General features: G+C 38.8%; 1 protein-coding gene across 1 annotated transcript in view; it reads left to right on the plus strand.

Annotated features, from left to right (window-relative positions):
• Positions 1 to 13,075, plus strand: part of thsd7ab (thrombospondin, type I, domain containing 7Ab) — a 231,566-nt gene that overhangs the window by 111,797 nt on the left and 106,694 nt on the right. Inside the window, exons 6-7 of the mRNA XM_079837772.1 lie at positions 5,703 to 5,858; positions 7,802 to 8,005. Of these exons, the coding sequence (XP_079693898.1) occupies positions 5,703 to 5,858; positions 7,802 to 8,005 (360 nt within the window). The remainder of the gene's footprint in view (positions 1 to 5,702; positions 5,859 to 7,801; positions 8,006 to 13,075) is intronic.

Raw genomic sequence — 13,075 nt, forward strand, 5'->3', positions numbered from 1 at the left:
CCATCTTTGTGGGAACAGTTTGGGGACGGCCCCTTCCTGTTCCAACATGACTGCGCTTCAGTGCACAAAGCGTTGGTCCATAAAGAAATGGATGAGCGAGTTTGGTGTGAAGGAACTTGAATGGCCTGCACAGAGTCCTGACCTCAACCCGATAGAACACCTTTGGGATGAATTAGAGCGGAGACTGCGAGATCCAAAATCAGTGCCTGAACTCACAAATGCGCTTCAAGAAGAATGGTCAAAAATTCCCATGAACACACTCCTAAAGTTTGTGGAAATCCTTCCAAGAAGAGTTGAAGCTGTTATAGCTGCAAAGGGTGGGCCAAATCCATATTAAACCCTACAGATTAAGAATGGGATGTCATCATGTAAAGGCAGGCGTCCCAAAACTTTTGGCAATGTAGTGTATATTTGAATAGAAAACAGTTATTTCAATTGGTATTAATATTTCACAATATTACTGTTTTTACTCTACTATTGAGCAAATAAATGCAGCATTGGTGAGCATAAGAGACTTCTTTTAGAAACATTTTTTTCAATCTTGCCAACCCCAAACTTTTGTACGTTAGTGTATATCAATAAATAACAAGGCCACCCTAGGTTTTTCATCTATTTTCAAACAGCTACCGAAAACCAAATCCTTCTAATGCTTGAAGCTAAGCCTGTCCGCCTTGGTTTGTCAAAGCAGGCACAGACCGCAAACTTTGATTAGACAGAAAGTTTGAGCAGAAGGTCCAGACCATCTGGCACGTAAACAAGGACAACCTGTGCAGTGTTATGCTAACGTGCATTACACTGAAATCTGTCTCTCCATTAATTTCGGGAACATGCGGCAGTAGAACGGGGTGAACTGTTATTCCCCATCCTCGTTTTCCAGAGTTCAATCAAAAAAATGTTTTGAAGGTCTGTGGCGCAGTCAATCTTATACTTTTTAGTTCACAGTGTGCATGTGGAGAACATTTTGTTTGGGAACTCTCTAGAGAGCAGAAATCACCACATATCAGCATGGGAGAGCTCCATGAGAAGAGTTTACCTCGCTTTGATGCAAACGCAGCAGTCATGTCACCTGTCACTAGGGGTGTAACGATTCGTTTTAACAACGATTCGATTCGTATCACGATTTGAGGTTGTCGATACGATTCAAGGACGATTTTGGTTCATTTAGAACGATACGATCCGAAACGATTCAGTGACCTGAAATCGATTCAGTAACTTTTTAGCCAAAAATTGTGTGACTGAAATAAATATCTGGATACTGGTCAGTGCAGGTGAAGTTTCCTAGATTCCTGTTGTTTCTTGTAAGGGAATCAGGTATCAATTAATTATGGATATAAACAAACAAGTAAACAACAATTAATGGCAAATGCATTCAAATTTTATTTGAATAAAGTGCAACCAACAGTTTAGGTTGAATTAACAGGAAGTTAACCTTTTCTGCTCTCATTTTCAATATTCAATACATATTCAATAAAAGCACAGTAAGTGCAACCAACATTTCAACAGTAGGTTAACCTGCTACTTCTGCTTTTGTTATCCAACATAATAATATTACAATATTAGTATAAAAAATAAAGTGCAACTAACTTCTCTTCAGGTTTAATTAATAGTAGGTGTACCTGTTACTTTTGCTGTTGTTTTTCAACATTAAAATAATACAAATACAATATTAATATCAAAAATAAAGTGCAACCAACATTTCTTCAGTTTGAATAAACTGGCTGAACCTGGTACTACTCTCAGTTTAATAAACAAACAAAAGATAAAATGTAACTACCTACTCTTCAATGACTCTACAGATTTCTTTTTCAAAAATATCAACATGATCTGACCGCAGAACACTTCTCTGTGCCTTCACTATGTCGCCAGCAGTACAAAAACTCGCTCTACTGGCACACTGGGGCCAGGAATGCACAGGTAACATTTAGCAAGGGTTGAAAGTACAGGTAAAACGTTACTAACTTAGCTCTTTCTCCTGGTGGCTTGATCATTTCTCGCTGGTTGGCTTCTCCTCTGCCATCCGCTATGTTTTGTTTTCTTAGCGCTGCTGCTGGTGCGTGCGTTGCGATGATGTCACAGATAGGCAGACTGAATCGAGTAACGTTTAACGCCTTTATCATTAAAAGTGCTAAGAAAAAACATCCATTTAAAGTCTGACGTGCTTAAATCCAATGCGTTATTTCCTATGATCGATACAATCGATTGATTACCTTTTAAAACGATGTTAGATCGATATATGTCGTCCGGAAGGCCAACTTGCCGAGCACAGATCGATGTAGTTAGATCGTAGGAAAATAAATCGATACATCGATGTAGTAGATGAATCGTTACACCCCTACCTGTCACCCATCAAGCCGACAGGAAAATCCTGTGTTGAAACATTAATGCATCACTGTTGTTTATTTTTTTTGAGTTTGTATTTATAGTTTCACACATACTGAGTCCAGACAGCATTTACGGATTTGGTTCACATTGTCTACACTCATTTGAGGCTCATATTCCTCTGACTACTTATTTATTTATGAGGACTCTACTGAGGACTATTTATTTATCCATCCATCCATCTCAGGTGAATAGGGTTAAAAATTAACTAATAGATACCACCACACTTCTCCCATGGATTGAGTGATTTGATTTATTGATCTATCGGTCTGTCTTTCTGTTCGTCCATCCATCCATCCATCCATCCATCCATCCATCCCATAGGGTTAAAAAATTAACTAATAGATACCACCACACTTCACCTATGATTGATCGATTGATTGATTGATTGATTGATCGATCTGTCAGTCTGTCTATCCAGCCACCCATCCATGAATCCATCCATTCATTCATCCATCCATCCATCCATCCATGAATCATTCATCCATCCATCCATGAATCATTAATCCATCCATCCATCTATCCATGAATCATGAATCCATCCATCCATCTATCCATGAATCATGAATCCATCCATCCATCTATCCATGAATCATGAATCCATCCATCTATCCATGAATCATGAATCCATCCATCAATCCATCTATCCATGAATCATGAATCCATCCATCTATCCATGAATCATAAATCCATCCATCAATCCATCTATCCATGAATCATGAATCCATCCATCTATCCATGAATCATGAATCCATCCATCAATCCATCTATCCATGAATCATGAATCCATCCATCCATCTATCCATGAATCCATCCATCAATCCATCAATCCATCAATCCATCTATCCATGAATCATGAATCCATCTATCCATGAATCATGAATCCATTAATCCATCTATCCATGAATCATGAATCCATCTATCCATGAATCATGAATCCATCCATCTATCCATGAATCGTGAATCCATCTATCCGTGAATCATGAATCCATCTATCCATGAATCATGAATCCATCCATCTATCCATGAATCATGAATCCATCCATCCATCCATCAATCCATCTATCCATGAATCATGAATCCATCCATCAATCCATCTATCCATGAATCATGAATCCATCCATCCATCTATCCATGAATCATCAATCCATCTATCCATGAATCATGAATCCATCCATCAATCCATCTATCCATGAATCATGAATCCATCTATCCATGAATCATGAATCCATTAATCCATCTATCCATGAATCATGAATCCATCTATCCATGAATCATGAATCCATCCATCTATCCATGAATCGTGAATCCATCTATCCGTGAATCATGAATCCATCTATCCATGAATCATGAATCCATCCATCTATCCATGAATCATGAATCCATCCATCAATCCATCTATCCATGAATCATGAATCCATCCATCAATCCATCTATCCATGAATCATGAATCCATCCATCCATCTATCCATGAATCATCAATCCATCTATCCATGAATCATGAATCCATCCATCAATCCATCTATCCATCTATCCATGAATCGTGAATCCATCCATCCATCTATCCATAAATCATGAATCCATCCATCAATCCACCTATCCATGAATCATGAATCCATCCATCTATCCATCCATCAATCCATCCATCTATCCATGAATCATCAATCCATCCATCCATCAATCCATCTATCCATGAATCATGAATCCATCTATTCATGAATCATGAATCCATCCATCCATCCATCTATCCATGAATCATGAATCCATCCATCAATCCATCTATCCATGAATCATGAATCCATCCATCTATCCATGAATCATGAATCCATCCATCAATCAATCCATCTATCCATGAATCATGAATCCATCCATCCATCTATCCATGAATCATCAATCCATCTATCCATGAATCATCAATCCATCCATCCATCTATCCATGAATCATGAATCCATCCATCAATCCATCTATCCATGAATCATGAATCCATCCATCTATCCATGAATCATGAATCCATCCATCAATCAATCCATCTATCCATGAATCATGAATCCATCCATCCATCTATCCATGAATCATCAATCCATCTATCCATGAATCATCAATCCATCCATCCATCTATCCATGAATCATCAATCCATCTATCCATGAATCATCAATCCATCCATCCATCGTGTAACAAACAGTACATTTCATTAATCTATTAACTTTTATGTTGTTTTGGTCGCTTGGTTGTGTCTTTATAAAGGAGCAGAAATTCTAGTTTTTCGTCAGGTGTGTGATGATCTTTTTTAATATGATGTCATTACATTGCTGCCTTGCCGCCAGCCAATCACTGCATTGCAGATCATGGTTTTGAGTTTCAATAAATCTGCCCTTTCCAATGAATGTGCAGTAATCTCAGACAACTTAATCCAGATATTTAAATCAGATCCACAAATTAGTTTGAAGAACCAAATTAGCCAGAGATCAGTTATCACAATTAGAAGATCTGGCATCTGTCAAATCATCTCAGATCTATTAAGCGAGGTATGAAGAACGTACCCCAGAACTCTGAACATTGGATAAAGCCAGGTTAAAAATTGTTTCATTTTGTTGACATACTACTACTGAAGTGGAGATTTCTGGCTCCGTAAGGGAGAAGAAACTCATTTTGAGAATACAGCGTTTGAAGATATACATTATAATTACAATCTACAGTTGCAAATACACCGATCAGGCATAACATTATGATTATTGAGGTGAAGTGAATAACACTGATTATCTCTTCATCACAGCACCTGTTAGTGGGTGGGATATATTAGGCAGCAAGTGAACATTTTATCCTCAAAGTTGATGTGTTAGAAGCGGGAAAAATGGGCAAGCGTAGTCCATGCCTCGACGGGTCAGGGCTGTTTTGGCAGCAAAAGTGGGACCAACAGAATATAAGGAAGGTGGTCATAATGTTATGCCTGATCAGTGTATCTGATAGTTTTTTTTTTTTTATAAAATTATTTTATTTATTAATTTCATTTATTTAATTTTATCATTATTTATTTTTAGGATTGTAGGTAACTGGAAACATGATCAAATTAGTCAAAATATTTAATAAACAAAAATCTTGAGTTAGGTATGTGCATTCAAATTATGCTCAAATCTGTGGAAATTCCGGTTTTCTCCTGTTTTTCCTTTGCGGTGATGCAACTGGGAATGGAGATTTCCTCGGAGCGTGTTAAATGTCGCCATTTGTTGTTTCCTGCAGTTACATAAACCTAATCGTCTGCCATGTGTCGTCCCCATGTGAGAGTCTTATTGCAGTGTTTTAATGCGTATATTTGCATTATAGCATCACAACCCGTTGATGTTCGGCTCTGCAAGGGAACGTCTCCAAGTACCACACAGCTGTGCCACATCCCGTGCCCTGTGGAGTGTGTACTGTCCCCATGGGGAGCCTGGGGGCCCTGCACCTTTGAGAATTGCGATGAACGGGTTGTGAAGAAAGGTAAACCTGGCTGAAACAATAATATATTCACTGAAAAAGATTTTAAGTGTCAAATACTGAGACACAATATTTTACTAAGATATTTTGCAGAATACTGACAGGGACTCAGATAGAGCCAGAATACAATATATCTCCTTTTGATTTAACCATTATCTTAAATTATTGGTCCAGGATGCTGCATTGCAGCATATCTGCAGCAATTATGCAACAAAATGTCACAAAATTTAGATTATAACAGTACATACTCAAAGCATACAGATAAACTTGAGTCTAACCACAAATGGTAGACCTCAATACATGTAAATCTCACAAAAATTGAAGGTAACACTTTAGTTTGACGGTCCACTTTAGACATTATACTAACTATAAGTTACTTTGCAACTACATGTCAACTAACTCTGCTATCACAGCAGATTTAATATCTGCTATCACTTTATTTTGATGCTCCCCCGAAAAGCATTCTGCAATTTTGCAACTACATGTCAACTCATTCTACTAACCTGGACCCTAACACCTAACCTTAACTTGACAGTCTACTAATACTCTAATGAGAGTTAGTTGACATGTAGTAGCAGAGTTACTTGTAGTTAGTAGAATGTCTGAAGTGCACCATCGAAAAGTGTAACCTTGATGAGTCACTTTGGCTGAAAAACAAGAAGCACATAGACCTATGACTATTAAAGTGTTCCAGATAATACTTCATCCAAAACCAATCAACCAAAAAATTTAATAATAGCATATATATGAAGAAAATTAAGCCCCATTTTATGGCCTGTTTTTTATATTATAGTTTTATTTTAAAGTCTAAGTTAGGGCTGAGCAATATATCGAAATATCGCGCATGCACATATCGCAATATGCATATCGCAAGGGGACGCAATAACTGAATGATTTTAATTGGCTATTTCAACATTATGAAAAGTGTATGTTTTAGCTTGATGCATATAGCAGAGAATAGACTGAGCACACGACTGTTACTTATGTGACTTGCTTGACGTTAAAAAGAGTTTTTAAATGCAATAACTTGCGAAAAACAACTCCTTGCAATCTCGTGCTGTCTGCTCTCTGACACACACACCGAAACGTGCGCACAAACCGCTCTTTTTTTCGTGTCTTGTTAGACACTCGAACTGTCAAATACACACACAGTTATGTCAAAATGGCTGTCTTGATGAGTATTCATGTAAACACAGTTGGTTATGCTTTAAGTGAAAGATATCAGTTGGGGAAAGAAATAGATTTTACACACGTATCGCATATCGAATATCACATTATTTAACAAGGATATCGCATATCAAACAGAACCAACACACTAGACATTACACTAAGTTTAACTAAAGGACCCATTTTTAATGCCATAAAAAATACAATAATATTTTTATGACAAGCACATTTGCCCCAAATTTTCTTATATATTATATGTTTTTATCATGCATTTATAGTAGAAAAAACTGTGATTTGCTTTTTAAAAGTCAGCATTATTTAAAGGTAGTAGAAGTAATTAAATCAAATACTTTGTGATTTAATATATTCTTCTGTTTTTGTATTTCTGTATTGATTTTTTATTGCGTTATGGTAATGAGAATGTGGAGGGTCCTTAATTGAAATAAATGTAGAAATGTAGACATTTATATGTTAGAATAAATGTCATAATGTAGAAAAGGTGATTTGAATTACTTTATGCAAAATATAATTCATTTTCCTTTTAAATTTGGATTGAAACCACACTAACAAATCTATTTACTTAAAGATCACACATCCACCAAAAATCACCTTAGGATGAATTGGTTCAAATTAACTTGGGAAAATGTATCAAAAAAAAAAGACATTAGATACCACTTAGTTTGATATTTTGTCCTAATTCAATGACATTTTAAAGTGTGGCTAAAAACCACTAGGGATGGAGGCAATTATTAGACTTTTTCCATCGTGTTTATTTGCAGGTTTCAAGTTCAGACGACGTACAATCACTAATGACCCTACGGGTGGCGAGGGGAACTGTCCTCACCTGGTGGAGGCCATCCCGTGCGATGATCCCAGCTGTTTTAACTGGCAGCTGGTCAAGCTAGAGGAGTGTATCCCTGAAGAAGACATGGACTGCGGAGAGGGAACTCAAAATCCACAGGCCCGATGTGTCAACAGTGAAGGTATTAAACATTTTTTTTAAATTTCAGATTTACTAAAGAGCTATTAGGACAAGATTACTTTCCTAAACAACATTTGAGTTGATTATTAACACAGGATATCTGTCATGTGTTGATTCAAACAGGATTGGGATCTCTGTAGTAGTGATGTTCGACTCTTGAACAAATCGTTCTTTTAAGCCGGTAACCAGTCGAGGTGGTTCACGGAATCGAACTGAATCGAACTTTAGATCCGGGTTGATGACGCAAGATACACAAGCTCCTTGTGCAGCTGCAAATGAGCCAATAAGCATGAGCAGATAGGTTATTGAACCAAAGAACCGGTTCAAAATGAACAAATCAGTTGAAAGTCAGCTTTTCAGTCATGTATGACTCGAAAAGAACGGATGAGACGGTGCTAAAGTTTTCTGAGGTAATCCGATTAATTTCTATATTCAGGTCTTTTTATGTCTTCTTCTTTTATTAGTTCATTTCAAACCCTTTTTTGGGTTTAATAACCCATCTGAACATGTTTACTGGCTCATTCGGTGCTGCACAAGGAGCATGTGTGCTTTGTCGGATGTGTGTCTTATGTCATCAACCCGGAACTAAAGCTCAATTCAGTTCGATTATGTGTACCAGCTCGCCTGGTTTCTGGCTCATAAGAATGAACTCTGTAGTGATGCTGTGAATGCATGCATCATGAAACGTGTTCAGTTCAGACTCAGTCACGTATATATCTATCATGTATGATTGTGAAACCTACAGTATAACTACTCCCATATGAATACTAGAGCTTAAAGGGGTGGTTGATTAGGATTTCACTTTTTTTATCTTTAGTTAGTGTGTAATGTTGCTGTTTTAGCATAAACAACATCTGCAAATTTAGAAGCTTTGCTTTAAAGTTCAAAGCAAAGGAAAATATTTTCTTTCAAAGAAATCCCTTTTTAAAGGAGGGGTGAAATGCTGTTTCATGCATACTGAGCTTTTTACACTGTTAAAGACTTGGATTCCCATCCTAAACATGGACAAAGTTTTATTTTAAAGGTCCCGTTCTTCGTGTTTTTTTGAAGCTTTGATTGTGTTTACAGTGTGCAATATAACATGTGTTCATGTTTCGCGTGTAAAAAAAAAAAGTATTTTTAACACAATTTACTTATCTGTACACCGCTGTTTTCACTGTCCTACAAACGACTGAAGACTTCCTTTATTCTATGAAGTCCCTCCTTCAGAAACACGTAACGAGTTCTGATTGTGTCAGCGGTTCCCGTGTTGCGATTTGACAGCAGCTTAGCGAACGTAGCACGGTCCTGTGTTGTGATTCGACAGCAGCTTAGCGCACGTGGAAAGGTCACGCCTCTTAACGGGAGATATATACGCGCTTAATAATCTCTACAGCGTCCCTGGGAAAGCCAAACAAAGGTGATTTGACTCCGGGATGAAAATAACAGCGTCTCGACGACATGGCGACAAACACACTGAAACGCAGCACTTCCTTTTCTCCACGCGACGTCCTCTTCTTCTCCACGTGGGACAGCAACAAGACCACGCCCCCTTTTTTTCGCGTTTTCTTGTGGGCGGAGGTTAGTCTGTTCTACTGCTCTACTGACGTAATTAAAGCAGGAAATACCAGGATGTAGTCCTAACCAGCCGTTCGCTGTAGGCTTTGAAAGGGAACTTCTATTAAATAAAATATCTCGCTTGGCATTGAACTTTGAGCTTTATCATTTTACAGGTATTATTTATGCTCTAGCAGCAACATTACACACTAACTAAAGTTTGAACAATGGGATCACGAAGAACAGGACCTTTAAAGTTGGACGTTTGATGGAGTATTTCTGTGCCAAAGATACTCCTTCCGGTTTCTCATAAGTTTCGGAAAGTTTTTTTCTCGAATATGGGTCTATCTGACGTCAAATAGGGCGGAATGTCCTTGTAAGGGCCGTACGGGCTCTTCTCCCGGAAGAGAGCGAGAGAGCAAACGCTTTAGGGAAGCGGCTGCGCGCTGCAGTCACAGGACTTCATGAAATCAACAACGTCACCAAAGATGTGTGTTTTTGGTTGTCAGAGCAAGACAACCCTGCACAGCTTCCCAAAGAATCCAGCGTTAATGGGACAGTGGATGGAGTTTTTTTTCCGGAGCAGCAATGGAGTTGTGCAAGTGTTTTTGTTTGTTCCCTGAATTTCGTTGACAATGGTTTATAAACAAGATACAGTTCAACTCTGGATTTGTAGCTTGTCTCATGCTGCGTTCACACCAAATGCGAATAGAGCGTCTGGCGCAAGTGATTTCAATGTTAAGTCAATGGAAAGGCGCGGTCTGGAGGTCCCGCGGCGCGAAGGACGCGAATCCGCCTCATTCGCACGTCCAATTCGCGCGAATGACGCGAATTGGACGCGAATTGGACGCGAATTGAACGTCTTGCGCGTTACACGCGAGTGGTGCTTTTGTGCATTCACGCGTCTGAAGCGAATTTACGTCTGACGCCTGAGTTGAAAAATCGGAACTTTGGCGTCAATTCGCGCCGCGTTAACCAATCAGGAGCTTGCTCGCTGCGGTCACGTGGTAAAGTGACGTGATGAGAAACCCTGCATAATTTAAAAATACTTTTGTGTCACAAAATGTAGTTTTAAGACTTTTTCAGGTGAGAATGTAGTTGTTTAAAGCTCAAATCTGTGGTTTATAAAGAGAGCGCCTATTTTAAAAAAATTATCTTGTGTTTTTGGAGTTGTGAGATCCAGGCGATCACCGGGCGCTCATTAAACCCGGAGAGAGCAGCCTTTCCTCGGCTAGTCCTTCTGATGTTTGCCGCTTGCTCTGATGTCCTGTAGTGCTTTGTCTTGTGTGGATCTAATGGGCGATCTTTGGTGTCATGAATCTAAAAATTTGTTGTCTGCCAAATCGTTTTGACTGAGGGCAAAGAAGTTTCATAACTTTTTATTTTTTAAGGATGTTTAAATATACATGCAGTGAAGATAATGTAGGAGTTGCCTGGACCACATTTGTGTGGCTATTAATGTTTAATATATATTTTTAATGAAAATGAAAAGAGGCAGAGTGGTGTTTTATGACATATTTCTTGAACGCCCATCTATTTCGCTTCAAACGCTCGATTTCTACACGCGTCCAATTCGCTGCAGACGCGCGAATGGATTCAAAATGTTCACGAGTCAAACTAGACGCGGTAGACGCGATTTTGACGCTCTATTCGCGTTTGGTGTGAACGCAGCATCATGCTGAAAGATGGAGCAGTCCTAGCGATTAAGGTTCACGGTCGTGCGTTGGAAGCAGGTGGTGAGTAAAACTGCTTCAAATGTCTTTGTGTTGTTAGCTATCTACTTGTTCATTCAAATGCGCTAATATTCCATTGTTTTTCTATGTAAACACGCACTAGTCTGACGTGCAAAACCGTTCCGCTTGCTACTGCTCACATTAAATCACAAATGATGTCCTCGTAAACCATGAGTAAACATACAAAAATGTTGTAAAACTCGCGAGCATGACAAGCCGCTAAGCAAGTATATAAGTTAAAGTTTCAGTACATACCATTGAGACGTCCTGCTGTAGACGTCGCTGCTGCATCTCCTGTTAAATTTCAGCCTCTAAATCTGATTTTGGATCACATATATATGGCTAAATCTGATTGATCTCAATGGTTTATTTAGGATAACGTTTTTTTCTCCACGTTTAAGGATGTCAGAGCTTTCAGACGCTCTCAACGCAATAGCTGCGCGCTCGTCATTCTTTAGCTCCGCCCACACGATACGCCCCCAGCTGTTCAGTTTTTTTTTCCCGGAAAGACTCGGTACAGCGTATCTTTCTTTTATAAATATAATAAAACTAAAGACTTTTCGGAGATATGAAGGATGCAATACTACTCTATAGGTACTCAAGATTGACATGAGATTGACTGAAACTGAATGTTTCACCCCCCCTTTAAGGACTAAAACAAGCGACCGGTAGGGACTACAACAAGCTTCTTCACGGTTTAGTGACATCACTAACCCTAAAACTAACATAAACCATGCCCCCGGCAACACGCAGCAAAGGGAGTGAGGTCGTGTTGAGAAGATGAGAAGGTTATAACCTTATAAACTATACCTGTTCTATCTTCATGCAACATATATTCTCTGGCTCTGAAGGCATTTTACAGCAGTTCCCATGCAAGCGATTTATAGATTGTCATGACAGAACATGCTAATCGATGACTTGAATATAGTTAACTCCACATCAGCTACATAAATCCATCAACTAACCATTCAGAAAATGTCCTGTTGCATTCTACATGTTGTCACTTCTTCTTGAGTCTCTCCATCATTGTTCGACTCCGGGCTGAACAGTTTCTGACCTTTTCAGCGCGTGTGTGGGTGAGGTAATCCTGTTTTGCTGGAGCTGAGCAACACGCAAGCTCTTGAAGCTCCGGTCTCTTCTTAAAAGGGGGCAGGGAGCAGCAGCTCATTTGCATTTAAATGGACACACACAAAATGGCACGTTTTTGCTCACCCTCAGAAAGTTACAATTTTTGCTATAAAAATTATCTGTGGGGTATTTTGAGCTAAAACTTCACATACACACTTTGGGGACATCAGAGACTTACTTTACATCTTGTAAAAAGGAGCATTATAGGACTCCTTTAAGGGGAAAGTTCACCCTAAAATGAGAATGTTCTGTTAATTTACTCACACTCCAGCCATCCAAGATTAAGGTGTAGAACTGAACATTATTTACAACATTATTACCCGTAATCAACAGCCTTGGCAATTCTGGAGCGTGAGCTTCCTGTTGCATAATGACATATGCGTGGAAGCTCAAACGTTGGGAAAAAGCTTGCAAGTGAACCTAATCTTAATTTTTATGTAGGTTGCTGCATCCAGGATAAGCACAAGTACCACTTTGATCAACAATACAACAGGCTCTCGTCCCTCTCTGTTGTAAAATTGTGAGTTTGCTCCTGTGTATGCGTCATTATGCGTCAGGAAGCTCGTGCTGCAGAGTGTCGTCAACGCTCCAAGGCTGTTGATTACAGGTAAATAATGTTCAGTTTCTTGCACAGATCGATCGTTTTGCTTCATAAGACCTCAATGAATCATCTG

The sequence above is a fragment of the Gobio gobio genome, assembly GCF_949357685.1.
Source record: "Gobio gobio genome assembly, chromosome: 15".
NCBI classification, from domain to species: Eukaryota; Metazoa; Chordata; class Actinopteri; order Cypriniformes; family Gobionidae; genus Gobio; species Gobio gobio.